We start from the raw sequence: 27299 nt of genomic DNA on the forward strand, positions 1-27299 counted from the left end.
CCATATTTTAAAGCTCAGAAAGAACAAACAGGTATAGAGTGAACGGGCTCCTTCTGATTTGCCTCAGTCACCTAGTTTTCCTCCATAACCAAAATTAATATTTGTAGTTGTTAAAAATTTTCATATATGTATCCTTCCAGAGATATTTTATGCATTGTGTTCAGGTTCTTTAGCTTAATATTAAAACATATGCATTTCCCCATCTTATTTAAAATCTTATAAACATCATTTTTAAGGTCTACATAATATTTTATTTTGTAGATATACCATAATTTACTTAGTCATGCTTATATATTAGACATTAAAATTGTTTCAAATTTTTTTATTTTTAGCAACTTTGCAGATCCTAGTACTTAAACTAAAGAGCCCACTGATCTTTTTATTTTAGAAATTGTAGGACTTTTGCAATAACTTTCCTTGAAGAGATTAGTTTCATTTTATTCCTATTCTCAAAAGCAAATCAGTTATTTCTTGTGCTGAAGCTAGTCCGTCAACCTGGGGCTGAAACAGTCTTTTATCCCCATGAACTGACCTCAACTAGATACAGTCACATCCTCTTATACTCAAGAAAAAACATCCCTCTGCTCAGTGTTCCATTAAACATTTATTGTAGGAATGCACCAGTCCAGAGTGGATGGCATTTTGACCTCATCATCATTGCTGACTGCTGTATCCTGGGAGCTCATAGGTTCAAAGTGCTATTGTCTAAGACTCCCTTTGGAGCGCCCTCTCTAAAGCAGAGAGTAGTGATGCATTCAAACATGTACAAGGACAAAGACACAGGAAACAGCAAGGCAATACAAAAAAAGAAAAAAATGATGATCCAAGTAGAAAACATACCCAAGAATAAGTAAATGCTTATGTTGCTATCAGAGGACTGTAAGTGTTGATGGGCTTAGGGCTGAATGCTAAAGACATTGGTTCTTTATGGATTGGTCAGAAAAAAAGTTTGCCTCACACAGAGGAATATTTGTGGAGTTGGCAATGAACAGACAAAAGAGGATGTCTCAGCAAAGTAGGGGCGAGACCGTCTGTTTCTGGCCCAGAGGAAGGTATATGGGAAACTGAGCTATTCAGAGTGAGAAATCTGGATCTGAGCTATAAGGAAATTGGCATAAAAGGACCAAAAAGAAGCCTAACAAGAAAGGAAAATACTTGGTTGAAAGATTTGTAGTAAAGAGGGAGAAATATGAGCTTAATGTAGTTGGAACTGTCAAAGATTAAGCCTAACTTCAAGACAAACGGATAAACCAGTGAGGCTTCACTTCATGCTTTTTTCTGGGATTCTCTCCCAACTAACCCAACTTCCAGTTCTATCCCAACCCCGATATATAAAATCTATTGTCCTTGCTCCATTCCTTGATATAGACATTTAACATGTTCTGGGTTTGATGTTAAGTGTTATGCAACTGCAGGATCCAACCCACCCTTCTGACTATATTTCCAACTATGTTATAATATTAAACCTAGACTTTCTTGTATAGAAATGTTCAAGGTAACTGTGGCAAAATTGTTTATTGCTCCCAACCATTTAATACACTTCATAAAAACTCTTTCTACAACCTGACAGCTAATTTGAGACAAGCTCAAGGGGCAGATGAAGACCTAGATTGAGTACTCTCAAGTTATATTTAATTTAAATAGATCCCTTCAAAGCTATATCTCAAAAGATAATTCAGTGTAGGAATATAAGGTACCATGAGAGGGTCAGTTGCAAAAATATTTTTGGTGCAAATGGACTTTCCCTGTGATCATTAAAGGTGATTCCTTATGTGGTGGTATTTGAGTACCCAGAGACCACTTACTCCAATTAGCAAAATAAGCAGTATTTGGAATATATCTATGATCTGGTCCCATTCTTTAGTCATTCTCAACTATGTCCTTTCTGGGAAGTGGGAATAATAATAACTACTTTATAGAATTGTTGTAAAGGTTAAATCGGGTTTCCAATAATGGCAGACTAAATAAGTCAGACTGAGATATCACTTAACCCCAGTGAGAATGGCCTTTATCAAAAAATCTCCAAACAATAAATGCTGGCGTGGTTGCGGAGAGAGAGGAACACTCCTACACTGCTGGTGGGACTGCAAACTAGTTCAACCTCTGTGGAAAGCAATATGGAGATACCTTAAAGCGATACAAGTGAATCTACCATTTGATCCAGCAATCCCATTGCTGGGCATCTACCCAAATGATCCAGTGACACTCTACAAAAAAGACACCTGCACTTGAATGTTTATAGCAGCACAATTCATAATTGCAAGGCTGTGGAAACAGCCCAAGTGCCCATCTATCCAAGAATGGATTAATAAAATGTGGTATATGTATACCATGGAGTACTATTCAGCTCTAAGAAACAATGGTGATATAGCACATCTTATATTTTCCTGGTTAGAGCTGGAACCCATACTACTAAGTGAAGTATCCCAAGAATGGAAAAACAAGCACCAGATATATTCTCCAGCAAACTGGTATTAACTGAGTAGCACCTAAGTGGACACATAGGTGCTACAGTAATAGGGTATTGGGCAGGTGGGAGGGGGAGGGGGACGGGTATATATATACATAATGAGTGAGATGTGCACCATCTGGGGGATGGTCATGATGGAGACTCAGACTTTTGGGGGGAGGGGGGGAAATGGGCATTTATTGAAACCTTAAAATCTGTACCCCCATAATATGCCAAAATAAAAAAAAAATTAAAAAAAAATAAATAAATAAGTCAGACTAAACTTCCTGCTGAGGAAAACTTAAAAAGCTGGGGAAAATAAACATTTTTAAGAATCAAGGTACTGGAGACTAATATGAGACTGAAAAGTACTGAGCTAGGGTGGGGAAGCTTCAAGGCCCATGAAGGTGAGCCTGGAGTTGTGATATGCTTTTGCCCTGAGAGCAAGGCCAAAAGGTTGAGAGACCAAAAGACTGAATTGTGGTTTAGAAAGCCACAAAGGACTAAGGTGACAGGGATTGGTATTAAGGGCCCATCAAGGGATCGGAGCCTCATGAATGAACTTCCCCTCATAGCGGATTTAAACTCTGAAGGACCTTAGGGAAAAGGGTAATTCAGAAGTACATGCTTCTAGAGACTACAGCTTTTGAATTATTTCATCCATGAAATTGGTTTTAGTGAACTTTAAGTGTTTGAGCACCTAGGTGGCTAGCAGAAGCAAACATAAATCCTCTTTAGAGACAGATAACATCATGTCAGACCTAAAACATTTCTACAGTTTTGCAAATACAATATCTGGCACATAATAAAAAATAACCAGACACACAATGAGTGAAATAGCATGAATTAAAATAAACAAGAATAGCAGATAATAGAAACAGACCCTCAGAGGCTACAGATATTAGAGTTTGAGATACTGACTTCAAAATAACCATATTATTAAGGTCAAGGACATAAAAACGTCAAACAAGATTGAGAATTTCAACCAAGAACAACAACGACAAAAAAATAAATCAAATGGATATTCTGGATTCAAGAGCACAATGAGAAAAAAGTTTAAGAGCACATCAGACAGAATTGAAGGGAGAATTAGTAAACTGAAATATAGATCAGAAGAAAGTACCCAGAATGAAATGGAAAAACAAAAGAAAAGAAAAATCAGAAAAGGTAATAAGATACATAGGACACCAGTGAAAAGCTCTAATTTATTTTCTTTGAGACTCCAGAAGAAAAGAAGAGACTGATTTATCAGCAATAACAAGAGATAATGGCTGGCATAATTTTTCAAATGGATAAAAGACATCAATCCACAGACTCAGTAATTCCTATGAACCCCAAGCAGGATAAAAACACAAATACCGAGACACCTAATCCTGCTGAAACCAAAGACAAAAAGAAAGTCTTAAAAAATAACAAGAGAAGAAAGACAGATTACCTTCAAAGGAGTAAGAATATAGCATATTTTTCAGGAAAGTAGAAGACAATAAAATGTATTAAAATTATCAAGAGAAAATAAGAAAATTGCCCACCTGCAGTTCTATACCAAGTGATATAGCCTTCCATAAAAAGGTAAAATGAGACCTTTTCAAACAAACAAAAATGAGATAATTCATCATCAGCAATCTGTACTAAAGCAAATAGTTGTTCTTCAAGCAGGAGGAAAATGATTCCAGACTTGGAGATACAGTAAACAATGATGGACAATATAATGGGTAAATATGTATGTGAATCTAAATAAATATTGACTGCATAAAGCAATAATTATAATGATTTGGGGCATTTAAAATGAAGAATTAAAATATAAAATAACAACAAGGATGGGATATGAAATAAATAATGCTTGGATATTGGTCAATGGGACCTAGAATAAAGGTCTTAAGTGTTCTAAATTTCTCATGTTGTCCAGAAAAAAGATAAAAGTATTGATATTATACTTAGTTAAGAGAGAGTCACACTTAATTTCTAGGTTACAACTATATATATTGTAAAAGAACATATGACTTTCAAGATAATGAGAAAAAAATAGAATAATTTTTTTAAAGTTCTTGATTATCCATGTATAAAGCTGAAGGCAAAAAATTAAAAAAATAAGTAAAAGTTCTTAGTCTGAAACAAATCAATGAAGGTAAGATAAATTCAAAATACTGAATAATGTGGTATAATCAAAACTATAACACATCAATAATTACCTTAAATGTAAGTGGACTAAATGCCCCAATTAAAAAACAAAGATTATCAGACTGAATTAAAAAATAAAATTTCCAATTGTAAGAGACATATGTAAAACTTAAGGACCCAGAAGGGTTAAAAATACACACTTAGAAAAAGATTTATCTATCACACAAATACAAATCAAAAGAAATCTAATTGTAGGTATCTTAATATCAAAGTAGATTTAAAGTAAAAAATTATTGTTGCCTTTATAATGATAGAATGCTTACTTTACCAGGTAGATATAACAGTTTTAAACTTTCATGTACCTAATAACATAGCTTAAAAATATATAAAGCAAAACAAACTAAACTGAAAAGACATAGACAAATTCACAATCATATTGAGAGATTTTAACACACCTGTCCCAGTAACTGATAGAGGATTTGAACAACACAAACAGTGAAATTGAATGTGTGTGAGAGAGCAAGAGAGAGAACACTGCACATAGCAACTGAAAAAAAAATAGTCTTTTGAATTACCACAGAAAATGTTTATAAAACTTGCGCATATTTGTGACATTGTCTTTACAAATTTCAAAAGACTGAAATTGTACTGATTATGATCTTTGACAACAATCTCATTAAGCCAGAAATCAGATAAAAAATAACTATAAAATTTCTATATTTTGAAATGAAATATCTTTCTAGTAACTCATGGCTCAAGAAACCACGATGGAAATAAGCACATATTTTGAACTAAAAAGTAATGAAAATACAAAATAATAAGGCATGTGGGCTTAAATGCATACATTTGAAAAAGAAGAAAGAGTAAAGGTCAATGAACAAAGTTATCTTAAGAAATTAGAAAAAGAATAACAAATAAAACTCATAAAACAAAGGAAATAATAATGGTAGAAGCATAATGAAATAAATTAGACACATAATATAAAGAATCAGGAAAGTCCAAAGTTGGTATTTTCAAAACACACCCTGGCAAGACTGATAAAGTAACCATACCTACATTTCAGAATGAAGAATTAAGAGTCAATTAAGAAAGAATTAAGAATGAAATCACACATACTTTCAAGAATGAAGAGTTATACACACTTTCGAGAAATCATACATACTTTCAAGAATAAAAATGAGACATTACTACAGATCCTACAAACATAAAATTTTGTGAACAATTTTATATTATTAAATTTGAAAATTTAGATGAAATGGAAAAATTGACACAGAAGAAATAGAATACCTAAATATACCTTTATTAAAAAATTTGGGTTAGGCACAGTGGCTCATGCCTGTGATCCTGGCGCTTTGGGAGGCCAACGCAGGAGGATCACTTGAGGCCAAGAGTTCAAGAACAGCCTGAGCAACATAATGAGACCCTGTCTCTACAAAAAATAGAACAATTAGCCTGGCATGGTGGTATGCACCTGTAGTCCCAGCTGTACTTGGCAGGTTGAGCAGGAGGATCACTTTAGCCCGGAAGTTTGAGGTTTCAGTGAGCTGTGATGATGGCCCTGCTGCACTCTAGCCCAGGCAATGGAGAAAGACTCTGTCTCAAAAAAAAAAAAAAAAAAAAAGAATTTGAATCTATAATTTAAAACCTTCCAACAAGAATGCTTCAGGACCAGATGGCTTTTCAAGTAAATGCATATAGATATTTAAGGAAGAATTAATGGCTTTTATATACAAACAACAAATTGGAAAAGAGGAAGTACACGACAATTTCTTTTATGAGATCTATATAACCTTGATATTAAAACCTGATAAGAAAGTAAAATTTCAGGCTAATCTTCCTCATAAACATAGATTCAAAATCTTAAACACATCAGCATACCAAATCTATTCATTTACAAAAATGATAGTGATTCAAGCAGAGGTAAGACATGTAAAAAATGATAACATATCAGAATTTTATTTGGCTTATTCCAGAAAAAGAAATTTGTTTAAAATTAAAAATAATGTGTCAACATGTTTACAAAATGAAGAAATAAAATCATATGATCATTTTAGCAAATGACAATATTCAACATCCGTTCATGATTTAATAAAAAATGTTTAGAAAACTCTGGCTGCCTTAATCTGATGAAAGATGTCTATAAATTTCCTTTGGTCAAAAAAAAAAATATTGCTCCTTATGGTGAAAGTGTTCCCTTTGTAATAAAAACCAAGATAAGATATCCACTTTATTCAATGCTGCATTAGAGGTCCTAAATGCAGTGTCCTTCACTTTAGAGGCATGCAAAACAGGATTACCAAAATTTTATTTTGAAATAATTTGATATCTAAACAAAACAAAAATGCATCAGATTGAATGCAATAGTGCAATAATTTCCTAATTGCTCTGTTCCAACCACTTGTTCTTCATAGAGCCAAGCTTTTTAAAAATACGGATCAGATTATTACTTAAGAGACCCATGACACAGTCATGACCCACCAGACCTGCCTTCCTCTCGATCCCATCTTATGTCCCCTTCCTTTCTTTGCATTCCAGTCTCACCAGCTTCCATCAGAGTCTCAAAGGTGTGGAGCTCCTTCCACATCTAGGCCTCTGTACAAGCTCTTCCCCCAGCCTGGGACCATCTCCACCACCCTCTTACCCTAGCTCATCCTTCAGATTTTGGCTGATTCATTTAGGGATGACCTAATCAAAAACTAAAAGAGCCCCAGTAGCAATGACCACATCTTGTACTCAGGTCTTGCTTTCTAATATGATTTTTCAATAAAAGGAACCAGGGCTCCTTGGAAAAATGGCTGATTCTAGGACTGGAGCAGAAAATATACAAGATGAGCCTGGAGCATCTTATAGTGCCAGAAAGTAAGAAAGGCTCAAAATATATACTCCCTAATGGTAGGAGTATGTCACAGAGGCACAAGAGCCTACTGAAAGAGTTTTCAGTGGTCAAACCTGAAACAATCTGAGCAATAAGATACAAGTAACATTGTATGGATTATAATCCAAATTATAAAATAAAAATGCATGAGTCTATACTGATATAAATAAGTGATTAATAAATTGGTAAGTGGGGGAGAAGACACAAATCTCCTAAGCAGAAAAGTTCCAAATGCTTTTTGTATTTAGATACTCTGCTCTCAGGAAGGGGAAGCACAGCTGCTCACTTAAGTGTGGGCTGTCCATACTGACTCCCTTCCAAAGAGTACCTGCAGTGTGGGAAGGGGTAGGGCAAGGGGTGTAGGAAAGTAACTTTGCAGTGCAGAAACTTGACTGGCACTATCTTAGCCAGGTGATCAAGGTCAACATCAACAGTGATAAGTCAAGTTGTCAGTAAATACCCTTGATAGGATGTGACGAGAATGGCACTTTACCTCTGTGGTCTCCCTCCCCTAAACACAAAACCCTGGTTTAATCATGAGACAAACATCAGATGAATTCCAGTTGAGGGCATGCTGCAAACATTCTGCAAAATAACTGACCAGTACTCTTCAAAACTATCAAGGGCATCAAAAACAAGAAAAGTCTAAGCAACTGTCACAGCCAAGAGAGACTAGGGAGATGGGAGAACTAGATGTGATATAGTGTCCCAGATGGAACCCTGGTACAGAAAAAAAATTAGGTAAAAACTAAGGAAATTTGGATAAAGTATGGATTTTAAGTAATAATGATGTATCAGTATTGTACCAAATGTACTAGACTAATAAAAGATGTTAATAATAGGGGAAATTGGGTGCAGGGTATACAGAAACTCTCTATATTAAAACTTTTTTTTTTCTGTATTAACTTTGCAATTTTCCTGTAAATCTAAATCTGTTAAAATAAGAAAAAGTTTATGAAAAACATTAACAACTAAATAAGCCCTAAATTCTGAACAGAAGATGGTATACTCCCTACCATCTATAAATTATTCAAAAGTCTGCCAAGTATTGGCCTGAATATGGAAATCTTCTTCTTCATATAGGGAGTGGGCACACAGGCCTTTGTTCTATCATTCTCTATACCTTTTTACATGTCTAATATTTCATTTTTTTAAATATTAAACTGTAAAGTAATTGCATGGGAGTCAAAATGTTGATTTGCCCCATGATGGCTACTTATATGCCTTTTTTTTGAGATATCAAATTATTTGAAAATAATTTTTCAATGATTCTGCTCTGCTGGTGCCCAAGCATGTCCAGTGTGGCCAGGGGGTGCTGGGCACTGTCTTTTTTTTTTTTTTTTTTTGAGACAGAGTCTCGCTTTCTTGCCTAGGCTAGAGTGAGTGCCGTGGCGTCAGCCTAGCTCACAGCAACCTCAAACTCCTGGGCTCAAGCGATCCTCCTGCCTCAGCCTCCCGAGTAGCTGGGACTACAGGCACAAGCCACCATGCCCGGCTGATTTTATATATATATATATATATATATATATATATATATATATATATATATAATTAGTTGGCCAATTAATTTCTTTCTATTTTTATGGTAGAGACGGGGTCTCGCTCAGGCTGGTTTTGAACTCCTGACCTTGAGCAATCCGCCCGCCTCGGCCTCCCAGAGTGCTAGGATTACAGGCGTGAGCCACCTCGCCCGGCCTTGGGCACTGTCTTTGGAGAAGCAGCAACCAGACTCATCTCCAGGTGGTCTGGGCTCATAGGTTCTGCCATTTTCCTTGACTGGTAATTAAGACTTTTTCTCCCTGATGATTTAATGTCTAGCTATCACAATAGATTGTTAGCTACCTAGAGCAGGGACAATTGTACATACATTGATTAAGCAAGGGGCCTGGCACAAAATAAGTGGTCAATAAATATTTATTGAATGAATGAATGCATGACTTAATGATTCAAAGCTCAGGCCCTACAATTACCCAGACCTGGGTATGAATTTTAGTTTCCCCACTCACTAGGAAGGGGGTCAGTAATAGTGCCTATTCCAAAAGGTGCTTTGTGGAAGAATGTTCTTATTTAGGGTTCTTTGTAAATGTTAGCTATGATTTTTATTAGGTGCTTGTTGAATTAAAGAGCTTAATATTTGTAAAGTGCTTAGAATAGTTCCTGGAGCAAGCTAAATGCTTCTTGTTTGTGTATGTTTTTTTAAATGTTGCTGTTGATGAAATTAAACTTCATTCATTTTGTTCAGTCTGTTAGGGATATTCTGTGGAAATTCTTCTACATTTCTTTGGGGGGGAAAATGGCCTAAAATATGTACTATAAATTCTGATTAGCTCAAAATATATCACTCTAGGATATGTGTAATTCAGTAAACAACTTGGTCTGAACACCTTTGTAGTATTTATGGAGAGATAATGTGTACTACAAAAAAGGGATCATTAAACCATTTAAGAAAATGATTTCAGAGCACTTCGGCAATATCATTTTTTTTTTTTTTTTTTTTTTGACACAGTCTCGCTCTGTTGCCCTGGCTAGAGTGCAGTGGTGTCATCACTGACTGCAACCTCAAACTCCTGGGCATAAGCAATCCTCCTGCCTCAGCCTCCCAAGTAGCTGGGACTATAGGCACAACACTATACTTGGCTAATTTTTTCTATTTTTGGTAGAGACAGACTCTCGCTCTTGATAAGGCTGGTGTCAAACTCCTGATCTCAAGCTATCCTCCTGCCTTGGCCTCCCACAATGCTAGGATTACAGGTGTGAGCCACCTGATTTGCTGGCCTAGCAATATCATTTATATATAATAATCCAACTTTGTAAGAGTTTACTATACATTTTCCTAAACATTGGATTTCAATATTTTTTTTTTTTGAGACAGAGTCTCACTTTGTTGCCCAGGCTAGAGTCAGTGCTGTGGCGTCAACCTAGCTCACAGCAACCTCAATCTCCTAGGCTCAGCTGGGACTATAGGCATGTACCATCATGCCCGGCTAATTTTTTGTATATATATTTTTAGTTGGTCAATTAATTTCTTTCTATTTTTAGTAGAGATGGGGGGTCTTGCTCAGGCTGGTTTTGAACTCCTGACCTTGAGCAATCCGCCCGCCTTGGCCTCCCAGAGTGCTAGGATTACAGGTGTGAGCCACCATGCCCGGCCGGCTTTCAACATTTTTGACCTAGCTCAAAACCTAAGAAACACATTTTACATTATAATCTGGTGCACAATAATATATATGTATGTACATGTGTATATACATGCATATATATACGTGCATAAATATTTGCATTTGTTTATAATGGAAACAAATTTTTGCTGTACAATGGTCATGCTCAGTGAAGTGACAGATGTACTGTGATACTTTTTCCAAGTCCATTCCATTCTGTCTTGTTTTAAAAATGGTAGTCAAGATCTACTAAAATGATTTAATGATCCACTAATGGTTTGAAACCTATAGCTTGATAAAATATATATATATATACACACACACACACACATACAAATATACTGCTCTAAACCAGTGTTTCTCAAATGTTAGCATGCATCAGAATAATGCAGAACACTTGTTAAACTTCTGGGCTCCAGTAGGTGGGTGGGTAGAGAATTTGCACTTCTAAGTTCCAAGGTGATGTTGTTGCTACTGGTTTGGGAACTACCCTACCCTAGTCATAGTGATCGGAAAAAAAATCAAGCCCCACTAAGTGCTTCCATATGTTTGTCTGGTCCCCACTTTACTTTCAAGCTCATTTACTCTTTCCTTTAGATTCAACACCCGCCTGCTCTGGTCCTGGGGACCCCTGCTATTGGTGGGCCTGGTATTCCTATTAATATTTTCTTTACCAGCCAAAATGTCCATACTCATTTCCTTCCTAGCGCTCTCTCTCTGTCTCTCTCTCTCTCCCTCTTTTTCTCTCAAGAGTCAAAAGGTAAAGAGGTTACTGGGATCATCTTGCTTGAGTGACAAATATAATTAATCATCACAATAATTCAAGGGAAAGTTGCTGTTTTTTTCCAAGATCCAAAATGAGATGTTACTGCCCAGGCATAAAGTTAACCAAAAAGTCTTGGGAATACCTTGCAGCTATTTACTCTTTATGACTTTTGGTGGGGTAAGGTACAAAATTATCAATAAAAAACTTCCTTGGCCTTCATCAATTATTTCAATCAAAAGAAGGTTCAACGAATACATAACACCAAAGATTCTTTGGTAGGACCACCATTAGCTAAATAGAAAAAGGAACCACAGGTAAACCCTAAATCTAATTGAGAAAGAAAATGATCCTTAATTGTAAATTGATGAGCTTTGGGTAGTGTTGGTACCTCAGCCTAAGAGGAAATTGGTGAAATCAAATGTTAAGAGGTCTACAGAATTGACATTGCTAGGGCAAAGAGATTACTAAATGGTGGTATCTGGCCAAGAAGCAGTAGCGCGGCAGCCAGCCACTGGCGTCCAGAGGAAAGAGAGAGATGATCCCTACCTGGGAACCAGACAGAGGGAGGCGGGGAGAGGCTGCCAGCTGAAATGGGAAAACTGGCTATTTGGCCAGGGAAAGAAGCATTCAACTGAACCAGTTGTTATTGGTTGGCCACAAAAGAAAAGGGTACTGGTATCCAATTTAAGCTTTCAGAGAAGGAAGAACTAGTTGGCTCCAGTTCAGACAAGGCCCCCAGAATCTGAATTCATCTTGTGGCTGGTTCTCTATGCTCCTGTCTTTTGCTTTTCAGTTTTAAAATGTTCTTACTTTCTTTTGAGTAGGTGATTAAGATGGGAACTCCACCAAGCCTTATGGTGTGGGTGCTCTATAACAAGGCTGGCATTGAATTTCCCTTTAGCCACAGTGTGTTTAAACAAAAACTTAGGTCGCTTCTTCATACAAAACACAAATAAATTTTGGGCTTTAAAGGAGGTAGCCAAGACAGATTATACTTTTGGGGTACAAAACTGTGGAAGGAGTGATTATTAGCAGCTTTCCACAGCCACCTGAAGTTAAAACTCCTTTGGCTCTGAGAGTGGCGGTAGCTGGATTTGGCTTCTTTTGTTTTTCCAGTCCCATCCCCCTCTTCTCTTGGGAGCCTTGGGATTCAAATGTAGATGAAATGCAGATTCTCAGGAGAATGGAAGATGGGATGGGTTTGGCGGCTGAGTGGGAAAAGAGGAGGACCTCAAATTTAAGATTTCAGTCATTGTTCTCCGTAGTTGGGAAATGGCTGCGATTCCTGATCTGAAGAGTCCACTCTTGGGCAGTACTGGTTGTCGATTCTCAGTGGTTTGGGTGTACAGGATTTGGAAATGGAGTAAACTGGGTTACGTTCGTCTCCATCAACTAGCTCAGGTCAGGTAAGAATTGAAGTTTATTACCGGTAGACATGTATTTTTATCACGTGCGTACATCATCTCCCTTGTTGATCACTTCTACGATGTTTTAAAATTTATGTATCTTAATAGTATGTAATATTGTGCTGTATGTATTTTTGGTACAATCTTCCTGATGTGTTTAGGGGATGTAATTTCACTTTTATTCTCAATTCACTGAGAAAGTACTTTCACAGCACCCACACACGTGGTCATGGAAACTACTGTAAAACTTCACTATTTCATAAAAGGTGGAGTAAATTCGAAGCCATTAAATGATCTTGGACATATTTACTTATGCTGTGAAAACTGATAAAATGTTTATATTTAAAAAACTGAAGGAGGAAAGCAAGTTTGCTTAAAAGTAAGGCTAAGTGAACTAATAAGGTTAAAACAATATATATAAGCAAAATAGCACTCAATAAACCAGTGGGTGTTTTAGATGGAGGGCAGAGGAGATGAACAAAATGGACAATTAAAAACTTGCTCAACTACTTTAGTAGCCTTCTCCTCTGGTGGTGGAAACCAACTAATTGTTGGAGAGAGAGGTAGTTGGAGTGGAGTTTTGGAAAATGGCTTACTCTCGCTTTGTTACAGAGGCTACCTGTGGTTATTTTTTTAAATGTTGATGACTAACCATAGCAGCATAAATAATCCAGATCATCTGGATTAAAGGTCTATGTAAATTGACATTTTTTAGTTACTTTTTTTAGACTGTAATTCTTTCCCCTTTTGTTTCCATAATGGGAAGAATCACCTTACTCTGTGTCTGTGTGTGCGTGTGTCTGTATATACACACATATATGTAAGTATATCTCTAATATACTAGCTCAATTTCTAATATGGTTGTTGTGGATGTTTTCCTACCCTTTCTTCCCCTCTCTGGCAACTGATGGCACTGTAGACTCCTTAGAGACAATATATTTAACATTACAGCATCACTAAGCACATGGCAGAACAAGTTCTGTTCTGAAGGTGGCAATAATTAGGGTGATGGTCATGGGAAAAAGAAGAAATGTTTATATTTGTATTCGACTATTGGTGTATATAGGTTTATATGTGAGATGTATCTGTTCATTTTCTATCGAGGATCCCTTTTTCCTTTTTTATAGTTTATTTTGCTTCTGTGATTTTTAACCATCACCTTCAAGTATTTGAGCGCTTGCTGTAGTGCTAGCTAATTGCTTTGAGACTTGGCAAATACTTAAAGCCCTGGTTCTTTCCTTCAAGGAACTTACAATTTATGTTGATGAATTGGTATGCCTGGAGAGAAGACAATAATCAAACATAGCAAATATGGAAACGCTAAGTGAGAGAGGAAAGAGGCGCTATTTGGAGGAGATGGGATTTGGCTGGGCCATCAGGGAAAAAGAGGCAGAGTTTGAGGCGCCTTGACAGGTAGATGAGGTGCAGACTTTAATTCGGGATTCTTGTCCAGGCATTTGATAATGGGAATTGGACATGTAGGTATCGAGCTTTCTTGCGGACAGTGAAATTCCGATTCACTGAGCAACACCCTGTTTTTAGGTAGATAGTTGTGCTAGGGGCCAGAGAGTCAACTTCGAAGGTGAGGTCTGGCTGCAGGTCACAGTTTGGAGATGGGGTGGGCCGAAGAGTGGACGGACCTGCGGACACACGGTGGGAGCCGCCGCGGGGCGCGAGTCTTCGGGAGCTCGCGGGGAGGGAGTCGCTAATTTTGCCCTGGAGTCAGGAAGGCTGTGCTTGAGGTGACGCCAGAGCTGGGACTTTCAGGGCTCGCAGGCGGAAGCCCCTGCGCGGAGGAAGGCGGCTGGCCTCGGCGAGCCCAGGGCCGGCGCCGGGCCCGGCGGGGGTGCGCGGAGCCTGCGGTGGTTAAGAGACGCCCGGGGCACAGGCGCGGGGCTTCGGGAGAAAACTGGAGGGAGGAGCTGGCGGCGGGAGGCCGGTGAGGCTCCGCGGCTAGACGGAGCAGCCGGCGGCGGGGCGAGCGGAGAGGGTGCGCCGGGAGCGGCAGGCGCCGGCGAAGCTCCCGACGTGGGCCCGGGAGAACGCGAACTGGGCCTGAGGCCCGTGGGGAGGCTCCGCGGTGTGCGGCGGGACGCCTGGGTCGCCGCCGTTGGGGGAGCGGGCCGGGAAGCCGCTCATTCCGTGCCCACGGCGAAAGCCCGCGCCCGGCAGCCAGCCCCGCGGGCCGGCCGCTCCGCCCGTCCCTGCGGCGTGGAGGCGAGGGCCGCGGTCCTCACCGTTCGGCCGCAGAACCGCGCGGACGGCGCCGTTCCATCAGAACCCGGCGTCCCGGGGCCCGGGTTCCAGACGCGCGCCTCCGCTTCGGACGCGGCGGGCGCTCCCGGAGGAGCCCGGCGGCCGGCGCGGGGGAAGGTGCGGGCCGAGCGGGCGGCCGCGCCCTCGCCCGCCCCGGCCCCCACCCGGCCTGCCGCGGAGCGAGCGCCCGAGCGCGCCGGGCCACCCGCGGGGCGCGCGGTCCGGCTCCAGGTCTTGGCGGCGGCCGCGGGGCGGTCGGCACGTGGTGGGGAGGGGGCTCCACCTGGCCGCGCCGCCGGCCTCTGCGGGCTGGCCGGGCGGGCGCTCTGCGCGGCCCCACGCGGGGAGCGGGAGGCGGCGCGGCCGCCCGTCGGGGCAGCGGCTCCAGGCGCGGCCGCCCGTCGGGGCAGCGGCTCCAGACGCGGCCGGCCCGCCGCGCACTCCCGCCCGGCTCCGGGCCCGCGATGTCTGCCCCCGCGGGCACCGCCGCCCGCGCCGCGCGCCTCGAGGCCCGGTCCCCCGTCCCGCGCGGGGCCCGCGAGCGCCCACGTCTAGGCGGGCCCGGGGGCGGCGCCGGCGCGGCCCGGCGCGAGCGGGACTCGGGGAAGTGGGAGCCCCGCCCCCGGCCCGCCGCCCCGCCCCCGGCCCGCCGCTCCGCCCCTTCCTGCCGGCTGGCCGCGGCCGCCCGTCGGCCGCCCGCTTCGGCCCGGAGCGCAGCCCGCCGCTCCCTCGGCCGCCCCGCCCCGCCGCCTCCCGGCCCTCCCGTGCGGGCGGCCCGAAAACCCGGAGCGCGGGAGCGCGGCTCCGCCGGGCCGGGCGGCCGCACTGGGCATGCTCAGTAGCCGGGGCAGGTTTTCGGTCGCAAGTAGGAAGCTTTTGCACTACACCGGAGAGGGAGCCGCGGACCCAGCCGCGCCGCGCCGCCCGCCCAGCCCGCCCGGCCCGCGCCCGGCGCGATGAGCCCGAGCCCGAGCCGGCCCGCCGGGCAGTGAGCGGGGCGCGAGGGCGCGTTGCGCAGCTGCTCCTGCGCACAACCCCGCCGCCGCCGGCCCGCACCGGCCGCGGAGTGGAGAGGCTGGTCCGCGCCCCGCGCCCGGCGCCGGCAGCAGGAGCAGGAAGCGCAGGCCACGCAGGACCCAACTGAAACAAAGTGTCGGCCGCCCGGCGCCCGCGCCCGGCCGCCCTGCCCCGCCCGCCCGCAACTCCGCCGCCCACCATGGCTTCCGAGGAGCTGTACGAGGTACCTCCCCTCCCCCCGGCCCGCCGCCCCGCCCGGCCGCGTCCAGCCCGACGGCCGGGCCCCGCCGCCGCCCGCCGCCCCTCCCCCGCGCGGCTTGCTGGACGGGAAGTGCGCGCGGGCGAGCTGGCCGCCGCGGCCGCGGCCTCGGAGTTGTCGCGCGGGGGCGGCCCGGCCGCGGGGAAGTGGCGCGGACACGAGGGGCCCGCTCGGACGGGCCCGGTGCTCGCGGCGTGGGCAGGGGGAGCGGAGCCCTCGCCGCCTGCGGGACGGGGGCGCGGGAGGCGTTTTCTGGCCATTGGATAGCGCGTGGGGAGAGGGGCTCGCCTGCGGTGGGTGGGAGGCGGGACGAGGGGACCGGTGCAACTGTCTCCCGGCTCTGCTGTTAGCCAGAGCGATGCAAAACATCGCACTGAAAATGCTAAACGGTGACCACATGCTTTAATTAGGTTAGCATTGTGGCCAGAGCCAGGAAATTTAAATTTAACGCTGATACACCGTCATTCATTTGCGCCGCAGCGTTGCAAATAAGAAAGTGTACAGCAGGAACTGCTAAGGACGTCGGGTTTGCCAGCTCAACTTCAAGTTTGAGAGTTATCAGTTTGAATCTTTAGGCATGTTTTGTATGTCTCCATGAAACTTCTTGACGTAAAAGTTGACTTCCTGGAAGTACAGAAGTTTGGAAGGCTTTCTGTTCTTTTGGAGAAATGATTCTCCCGTTTCACATATGTTTATAAGTACATTTTCATAAGAGACATGGAACTTGTGGGTACTCTCTAGACTCAGCTCTATGATGTGTTTAGGGACCTAGGTGGTTAGGGACTTAATGAGGAAGCGTCTGTAGAGCCCCACTGCCCTGGGTGATCCTTGGGAGTTGTCTTCTCTTCTGGGTGTACTATTGCTGTTGACATAGAAGGGAGCTTTGTTGCCAACCGTGAAAGTCTTGTAGTATTTTTTTTGTTGCTTTCTAAAAGTGAGTGTTTGCAAAAGTTCTCAGGAGGAGGCTGCTCCTTCCTTACATTGTGTGTGGTCACTGTACCTTAGCCGGCACTGAAATTGTTCCATTCTTTTCAACATTTTACACATTAGCTGTGCCCTACTGTATTCAAGATACTATCTTAGGTCATTCTGGGATGTAAAAGGGAAAAAAAATCTCCCTGTTCTCAAGGTGCTTCCCTTCTAGGGGGAAAAGTGTGTGTGGGAAGGCCCGGAAGTAGAGTCTAGGATGGATGAGGTCGTCCAGGCTGTCAGTGGGAAAGTACATAACACAAGGGTATCAGGGGTTTTAGTTTCTACATTAGATCGTTCTTTAATACCTGTCTTGAGTATTCACTCTCACATTTGTTTTTGTGGTCATAAGTACATAATCATTTCCATCTGGGTTTGGATGAGAGTAGCACCTTATACATAAGTTGTATCCTATGTGTATAAAAATGATTCTGAAGACAACACATTTACCACTAGTGCATTTATGAATTAAATTTAGTTCTTTTTGTGTTTATTCTGTATTTTCAGGTTTTCTGCTCACTTTTCCTGGTACAAGTCATTTATAAGTAACATTTTATGCTAAGTGTGTGTTCATATAGCATGTTTATTAAATGCCCCTGCCATGTGAAGGTTCCATAGGGAGATAGGGAAGTATGAGAATGGTTCATGCTCTCGAAGAACTTATGTTGGGGAAGAAATAAGTACATTGCAAAGGAATGATATACCTGCATAATCGAACTGTTGATTATGGGTTTTATTTTAGTTTTGAAAAGGTATAATAGAAGCATAGTTGTAATAAATGTAAATATGTGTGATAAATATGTAGTGATCAGTATCTTTCAGAGTAAGTTTTCTAATTTCTCCTTTACTTAACAACACTGACTATATTATGATTAAAAGTTGACATTTGAAAGTTTTGCATAATGGTTGAGAGTCTGGATTTGGAGTTGGTCAACCTGGATGCTGAATTCTAACTCTATCACCTTAGCCTTGAAAACTCAGTTTTCTCATATGTGAAATTAGGATCAATGCTTCCCTCACAGAGCTGGGAAGTTTAAATTAGAAATATATAAAGGATATCCTGCAATTCCCATAGCAAGTATTCAGTAAGTGATAATTATTATTATATGGTAACTGACCTAAAATGCCTCCCTGAGGCCTGGTTTTGTTTCTGAAGATTCAGGGTTGTAGTGTTTTCACCAAGGCAGTATTTGTGGGACAGAAATGATCTGCAGTTGTAAATGAACATTACGGTCTCACAAGGCTGGGAAGAACACCAAGGTACTTTAGTGCTCAGGTCAGAGGCCTTGTTTTGTCCAGTTCTGCCTAAATTGAAATAAAATTTCACGTTTGGTCTCAGACTCCACAAATCTAGAGGGCTGTATTGACGAGGAACTGCTAAGTCTTGCTGCTTTGAACTAACCACTGTGCAGTAGCTGTGGTGAACTCTGATGAGTTATCTAATTGCTGAACCTTTGTTTTCTCACCTAAAAGGAAGTATGTCCAACACTTAGCATGGAGCCTGGTGTATGGTAATGGGTCCTTAGTAAATGTTTAAATGGCTACTGAAACTATGTTTTGTGAATAAAAAATAAGGGAACAGGTCTTGGAGCATCAGCCATCTGAAATTCGAAGAGCAATTACTTAAAAGAGAATCTTACGCCCTGCATTTCTAGCAGCTAGGATTTAGGGAAAACAGATTTTTTAATTCAGCATAGATTAGAACTTAATAGCTTTCATGAGACCAACTAGCCTTGATGTCACATTTCTTATGTAAATATTTCAGACTCTGTGGGTCATGTGGTCTTTGTTGCAGCTCTCAGTCCTGTTGTGGTGGTGCCAAAGCAGCCATGGACAATTCCTGTATGAATGAGTGCCATGTTCCAATGAAACTGTTTATGGACAGTAGAATTAAAACTTCATATTATTTTTATGTATCATGAAATACTCCTTTTTTGTTTTTGTTTTTTTCAATCGCCTAAATATATAAGAACTGTTCCTAACTTGTGGGTTCCACAGACACAGGCAGGGGGCTGGTTTGGGCCTGCAGGTTGTAGTTTGCTAATCTGTGCTTTAGGTAATCAAAGTCATAGTCTGTTTAGGAACCGAAGTTTGCATGAGGGTTGGGGGAAGGTGGGGGTTAGAGGGTAGAGTCGTGAAGTGCCTTCTAACTAACTCCAGTCCCTGGACTTAGAGCTAGAAGCCACTCTTCCCTTGTACATACATCTGTGTGACTTGTGACTGTCTCTCTCGAACTCTCTCCTCAGTAAAATGGGAATGATGATAAGAATTGGGAGGGTTACATGGTGTTAGCATGTAAAAGCAATCTGTGGTTGATAAAATACTCTACCCAACTGTTAAGTGATTACGTTATTCTATAAAATATCTTCATCTTTTTCCATTCTTAGAGAAAGAGAGGGAAAAAAACCCACTCAACTCTCAAACCTTGAAACCAAGCCTGTTTTCCTTCTTTGAGATTTGGGATTTCAGAATATCTAGTAAATTGATTGTATCGCTAAAGAAAACTGAGATCAAGGAGGACCTTAATTTATCTAGCAGTCAAGTAACGACTTTGTTCACGTGGGACCAAATAAGGAATGTACACTGTAATAAAATGGAAGAGGTGTTCTCTTTCTTTGTCTTAATAAATTCCTTTTTACCTCAGTGGATGTGGAGTTTTTCCCCCAAGAACTATTATTATAGCTAATTTAAATTTCAGTGAACTCTCAGTGATATATGTAGTCTTGACCTTCTGAGAAGATATTTATCCAACACATACATGTTTTACTTAATAAAAAATGGAAATAAGCTATTAAGAATGAAATTGTACCTGGTTTGTAAAAAATAAATTTTAAAGTTGATTAATTTGGAAGGATAATCAGGATTTGGGGAAAAGGTAATTCTTTTGAATCTTTCTCCTTACTTTGGATTCAGATTGCTCCTTTCTCCTATGCACCACAAGGGTTTTACGTACATTAACCAAAAGCATGGTTATAAATAAAATCTAAGTATGTAGTTCAAATGGAAGTCACAAAGACCAGGAAAACCTCCGTGGATGTTGGTCAGGCTAGCTGGCTCTAAAAAAGTTGGCATCACCAAAATAAGAAAAGAAAAAATGAGCTTTTGACTTCTTCAGTTGATTGTGGGGCAGTGAGGTCAAATGTGTATGTGCGTTTTGAAAATAAATAGACTTTTATCATGTGAATTGCTGAGAATATTATTCATTTGCCCCAAAATAATGTGGAGATATTTCATGTGCTATTCCTTTTAATTTTCATGCGATTCCTCTGTACCAGCATAAGTGTTTTCTTACTGTGGTATCTAAGAGTCATGGGCTTTTTTCCTCATGCTCTGTAATGATTTTAAACACAGCATATTTTCACGATATGTAGGCCACACTTTCTTTGCAGTATTCTGGTTCACAGTTCGAATATGAATAAAACCAACCCCAAAATGAATTAAATTTTTTGTAAATACGGAGTGATAGTTTTTATATTATATGTGTTTGCACATGGAAGATCTTAGGGTCCTTTTGCAATATGGATTCTTAGACCCAAAGCATTAGACCAATAATTTTCAATGTTTGGATGGAGACAGGAATCTTAGATTTCAAAAAGCTTCTTTTCGGATTCCTGGTAGATTTAGGAGCCTTTGGAAACAGCCTTCCTTGTTTCAGACCCTTAGGCTACAGGTGGAGGTTGGGAGGGGTGGGGATCTGCCTAGCCAGAGAAGGGCTCTTAGTGGACCAGACTGGTCCTTTTTGCAGGCTCCTTGACCATTCCAGGTTATAGACTGAGTCATTTCAGGAAGGGAGTATTGAAAACACGGGGTAGTTAGCTAAGGGTGTTGTAATTTCTGTTTTCTGTCTTCTGTCTTCATTGCATGACGTGTTTGTCCACTAGAGTGTAAGTGCTTTAAAGTGAGGGATCATTATCTGGTCATTATTTTTCACAGTTCAAAATATTGTAATAGTTGTGTAATTGCTGAATGACTGTAATGGAAAAATGAATTTTAGGAATGATTCTCCATTCCTGACCCTTTACCTCGAGGTTCCCCCTCTCCCAGACATGCCACTGCTGGTCCTTTCACACTCATCTGCTTACGTCGTGTGAGCTCCAAGACAGAGAGAACTTCTGACTTCACTGTTTCCCACACAAACTTAATGCTCTTCAGCTTTTTAAGCTGGGCAAGGCCTTGGAGTCTGTGTTTGCCAGGAAGTCTGGCGTAGGCCTATTGCATTTGTATAAAAATTTGTATAAGTACACATGAGTGTTTTTCCAGGGGAGAAGATCAAGAGCTTTCATCTGATTCTCAGAGGGATCTAGAACTCAAAACAAGTATTAAAACTGCTCTTGAAAACTTTGAACTAAGATTTGATTTTGCTGCCCTTCATCAACCACTTTGACGTTATTTTTGTCAAACTCATTTGTGTAATGAACTATAGTGAAACTGTATTAAAATCTCAGTGGTTGGATTTGGAATTTGTTTGCTATTTTTAGTCTTTAAGTGGCTATTCTTGATATTATGTGTACAGAAAGTCTAAAGATAGTCAATATATAAGAGCACTTTAGAAGGACGTTAGAATCCTTGAACCTTGCTACAGCCCTGAACTCACATGCTGCTGTTTCCCAATGTTTTATTATTGTCCATGAAAAAACCCTGACAAAATGGAACATTACTATTTCATACAATGTTTGTTTAGATTTACCTATATCTTAATCAGTTTCTTTGATCTTCAGTTTTCTTAACTCAAAACTTCCTTCTGGGATTATTTTTTTTATCCCTTAGAGCAGGGGTCCTCAAACTTTTTAAACAGGAGGGGGCCAGTTCACTGTCCCTCAGACTGTTGGAGGGCAGACTATAGTTTAAAAACAACTATGAACAGATTCCTATGTACGCTGCACATATCTTATTTTGAAGTAAAAATGGCAAAAACACCGCAGGTGGCCCGTGGGCCGTAGTTTGACAACGCCTGCCTTGGAGATTTCTACAGTGAAGGACTGTGGATGGAAAAGTTTCTAGTTTTTAATCTGGAAATGTCTTTATTTGGTCTTCATTTTTGAAAGATAGAATTGTATTAATACTTCACATAAAACTAGTTAATTGATTATTTTGTTTCAACTTTTTTTTTTTTTTTTTTTTTTTTTTTTTTTGAGACAGAGTCTCGCTTTGTTGTCCAGGCTAGAGTGAGTGCCGTGGCGTCAGCCTGGCTCACAGCAACCTCAAACTCCTGGGCTCCAGCGATCCTTCTGCCTCAGCCTCCCAAGTAGCTGGGACTACAGGCATGCGCCACCATGCCCGGCTAATTTTTTATATACATATCAGTTGGCCAATTAATTTCTTTCTATTTATAGTAGAGACGGGGTCTCGATCTTGCTCAGGCTGGTTTTGAACTCCTGACCTTGAGCAATCCGCCCGCCTCGGCCTCCCAGAGAGCTAGGATTACAGGCGTGAGCCACCGCGCCCGGCCTGTTTCAACTTTTTAAAGACACCATTCCATTGGCTTCTGCCTTCTGAATTATTCTTGGGGAGGTTGTTAGTGTAGATGTCCCTACTTTATGGGAAATCTGTCTTGTGTCTCTGGTTGCTCTCAAGATCATCCCTTTGACTTTGGTGTTCTCTACTTTTACTGCACTGTATTTTCTGTGACTTTTTTTTTTTATTGATAAGTTTGGTATATGTTGTGCTGTTTTTGTGGATTTTTCCCTTATCAGTTCTAAAACGTTCTAGGCCAATTTATCTTCAAATACTGCTTCTCCTGTGTATTTTTTGGAATTTCATGTAGGCATGTATTAGATTTTCTCATTCCTTCCTTGTCTCTTATCCTCTCATTTCCATCTCATTGTTTTCTTTTTGTGTGTTGCATTCTAAGTATTTTCTTGCATGTAACCTCTAGTTCACTAATTAGCTGTATTTAATCTGTTTAATTCATTTGTTGAGTTTTTAATTCCAACAATTATATATTTTTTTCTAAATATTCTGGGGTACTTTTCCCACCCAAACTGCAGCTCACTTTTTTAGTCTTTGGTGTTTATCCACTTTTGTGATTGAGTCATTCATTATGGTTGGGTTGGGGGGAGTTGCTGAGGCACTTGAGATATTTTTCTTGTTTCCTGCTAGCCCAGTAAAGAATTAAGAGTTATGGTTTAAGAGTTATGGGTGGGTGCAGTGGCTCACACCTGTAATCCTAGCACTCAGGGAGGCTGAGGTGGGCGGATCACTTGAGATCAGGAGTTTGAGACCAGTCTGAGCAGCAGGACCCTGTCTCTAATAAAAACAGAAAAATTAGCTAGCCATCCTGATGCATGCCTGAAGTCCCAGCTACTCAGGAGGCTAGGCAGGAGGATCACTTGAGCCCAGGATTTTGAGGTTGCAGTGAGCTATAATGATACCACTGCACTCTACCAGGGGGGACAGCAAGAGACTCTATAAAAAAAAATCAAATAAAAAAAGAATTAAGAGTTATATTTTGTTGAAGGTATAGTTATTTTATAGTGGAAGAGCCCTTTGGAGCCTTGTTTGCTTTTTTGGCCAGAACCTGAAGAAACCTTACTGATTTGGAATTTGTGGTATCATGAGCAAGGATCAAAGGTTTGAGCCCACACTTGATGTTTACCTAATGGTGTCCAACATGCAAATAAAGTAGATTTCAAGGGGACTTTATGAAAATAGGTATAATAGTTACAACACAATTGCTTCTGAAGCAGAATGTTCAACACCTTTGTTCTGCCTGCCTTGCTGTGTGGTCATGCACTGTATAATGACAGTCAGTGATGCACTGCGTACATATGACAGTGGTCCCGTGATACTACTGTGTTTTTACTATTCCTTTTCTATGTTTATATACACAAATACCACTGCATTACAGCTGCCCACAGTATTCAGTACAGTAACATACTGTACAGGTGTGTAGCCTAGGAGCCATAGGCTGGCCCACATGTTTAGTGGGCTGTACTGTCTAGGTTTGTATAAGTACATTCTGATACTCCCATAAGGGTGAAATCACCTGACAACACATTTTTCAGAATGCATCCCCATCATTAAGCAACTTGTGACTGTATAAACATATCTTCTCTAGCTTTTCTTTCCCTGAGGTTGGCCTGTTGAGTTGCTTTGAGAGCTTTGGCTTGCCTTGTTCCACACCTGTACAGCCCACCCCTTCCTCTGCAATTGTGAGTTGCCATTGTTCTGGTCAGTGGTGGACCCTCCAGCTTGTGGGCTGCAGGGTCAGTCCTCATTCAGAACCTTGGCAGAGTTCTCTACCAGCAGAGATGCTCCCCTTCAAATTCTGTGTGACCAGTTTGCCTTTTGTTTTGCACTATAATGATGAATTTGCACTTACATGTTACTTTCTCTGGGTATGAAATAACATCATGTGTACTTTCTTCTGGGATGGTTGGCTACATGTCTGTCTTTTCGTGTATGGTAGTGCCCAGTCTGAAGACATGAATGTGGTGGGCAGTCAGTAGTGGCTGAATTTTAGCTAAGATACAAGTATTGTGGTGACTGAGTTAGGTTGTTTGAAATTATATCCTATTTGTGAAAATCACGCATTTAGGTATCTTGTTTGAAAAAATTTCTACATGGTGTTTTGGAGGGAAAATAGAATTCTAAGTTTGATACAAATAATTTGGAGGGGAACTGTGTTCCTAGAAAGAGTATTTGAAATATTAGTATTAACATGGGTTTGTGTTTAGCTCATTGGTAAAAAGTGAGTGTGTGTGTGTATGTATGTTATCTAATGATAGTATTCTCTAGTTTGTGAGCTTCAATATATTTGGAAAATGCCTTTTTGTCCTATTTCCATTTTGATGGATTCTGCTATGAAGTTTTCTAGAGGTTGGTAGTTTCTAGCATTTGTTGATAAAACTCAACAATGTTGATTACACATCATGAGTATTCGTTGGTTCAGATATATTGGTTTTTCATCATTACTTTACTATTTAGGATAGGTGTCCTCAAACTACGGCCTGTGGGCCACATGCGGGTGTTTATGCCCATTTGTTTTTTACTTCAAAATAAGATATGTGCGGTGTGCATAGGAATTTGTTCATAGTTTTTTTTTTTTTTTGGAAACAGAGTCTCGCTTTGTTACCCAGGCTAGAGTGAGTGCCATGGCATCAGCCTAGCTCACAGCAACCTCAGTCTCCTGGGCTCAAGCAATCCTGTTGCCTCAGACTCCCAAGTAGCTGGGACTACAGGCATGCACCACCATGCCCAGCTAATTTTTTTTATATATATTAGTTGGCCAATTAATTTCTTTCTACTTATAGTAGAGACGGGGTCTCTCTCTTGCTCAGGCTGGTTTTGAACTCCTGAACTCGAGTAATCTGCCCGCCTCGGCCTCCCAGAGTGCTAGGATTACAGGCGTGAGCCACCGTGCCCAGCCTGTTCATAGTTTTTTTTAAACTATAGTCCGGCCCTCCAACGGTCTGAGGGACAGTGAACTGGCCCCCTGTTTAAAAAGTTTGAGGACCCCTGATTTAGGATTTCAGAGCATCATGTGGTTGCATGCAGAAGCATTTCTTATTGTAGCATGTAACTAATGTGGACACTTCATCTGTTTAGCATATCTGAGAACTGGACAAAAAGTTGTCTTACTTTGTAGAAAGGTGGCATTCCCCCTGTACACTGGGGGTCTGGGTCTCTCTTAGAGACCGTTGACCTTTATTTTAGGCATAATATGCTTGGACTTAACTGGCTTCCTTAGCATGTTGGTGGGGAAGAAGGATCTGCCAGAGGCACATGCAAGTTGATGTTGATGTTTGCTCATGAAGTTAGCCAGAGAGGGTAGCTGGTGATGGTGCACCAGGTCCTGGGTAATAGAGGCTTGTGCCAGTCCTGAGCCCCAGAGCACGTGAAGGGATGCTCATGGAAAGAAAACGTGTATGTTGACAAGAGCTATCACAAAATTACATTGACTTTTACAGTGCACTTTGCCACAATTTCCACTCAGTTCTTTCTAGGCAGAGGAGAATGAGCAGGTACCCCCATGAGGAGATGGAGTGGGAATGGGGAGCGATGGCCTCCAGGAGCCTGACCTAGAATTCTCATGTTATCCCAAAACCTTTGTGATGTTAACTATGTACTCCATAGAATTTTTGGGTTCGATATTAATTTTGGGGGAGCTTTTTGTCTTAAAAAAGATGGGGTTTTGCTGCGTTGCCCAAGCTGATCTCAAAACTCATGGGCTCAAGTGACCATATCTGCCTTGGCCTCCTGCGTACCACCTTGCCCATTTGATATTAAATGTTTTAAAAATACTTAACCAGCTAACTCTTCCATAGATCCTGAGTTAGTTTGATGTTTTAGGAAGATGAGCCATGGGTTAGTGGCTTCTTGTAGCCCTTGTCCTCCTGCTGTGCACGTGTACTCTGGTTCCAGAAGCAGGGACTTCACTGTGTTATCCTCCACAGTGATGCCATGTAAAGGAAGTATTAGCTGGTTTGGTGATATGTAGATGAGAAGACTTGAATTAAGTAGTCTAAAAAAATGATTTTTTAAAAAGCCCGTTTTAGTACTTTTTTTAAACCAATAAAGTGTAAAGATATTTGCTTTCTGTCTAAAATCATCTTATTGCTATGTGTTCAAGAGAACACATAGGGTGCACTAGCTGTTTTTATCTCAAATCTGCCTGCTGATTCTCTATACTTAAAGAGCAATCGTATTGTTGCTTGGAGTTGGTCATAGGAGCATTTGGGAGCCCCTGTTGGAATGAGGGCTGGTCAGTTCCATAACTCCTCCGTATTCATGGGCTAGACTGAAGTCCCCTTAGAAAGCTCTCTGACTTCCAGAGAGTTTCCATCCTTCATCTCCTTTCCCCCTCCTGAGTTGTCTTATCCCCACGTCCAACTCTGGTCCCTCCAACCTGATTTTCATCCCTCAAATCCCCTTTGAGTTGAGACTCCATTCATCCTGTCCTGGCTCTTGACTTTGGCCTCTGCACTTATTTGTGGCCTTGCAAAGCTCTGGCCTGGGAAGTAGGAGAATGACTGCCCACATTTGCTTACCTAGCTTGTTCTCTGCAGTCCAGAGGGAAATTCCCTA

The 27299-nt window shown here is 41.6% G+C and overlaps 1 protein-coding gene across 2 annotated transcripts in view; it reads left to right on the top strand.

The window, feature by feature from the left end:
• The window catches only part of CDYL (chromodomain Y like), a 250960-nt gene that overhangs the window by 45164 nt on the left and 178497 nt on the right, over positions 1–27299 (top strand). Inside the window, exon 1 of one of the 2 annotated variants that reach the window (XM_012768392.3) lies at positions 15697–16268. The exons of the other annotated variant lie outside the window; for it this stretch is intronic. Within the exon in view, the coding sequence (XP_012623846.1) occupies positions 16245–16268 (24 nt within the window). The 5' untranslated portion in view covers positions 15697–16244. Of the gene's footprint in view, positions 1–15696; positions 16269–27299 lie in introns of those variants that run through there. 2 annotated transcript variants of the gene reach the window in all.

The sequence above is a fragment of the Microcebus murinus genome, chromosome 15 (genome assembly GCF_040939455.1).
Source record: "Microcebus murinus isolate Inina chromosome 15, M.murinus_Inina_mat1.0, whole genome shotgun sequence".
NCBI lineage: Eukaryota > Metazoa > Chordata > Mammalia > Primates > Cheirogaleidae > Microcebus > Microcebus murinus.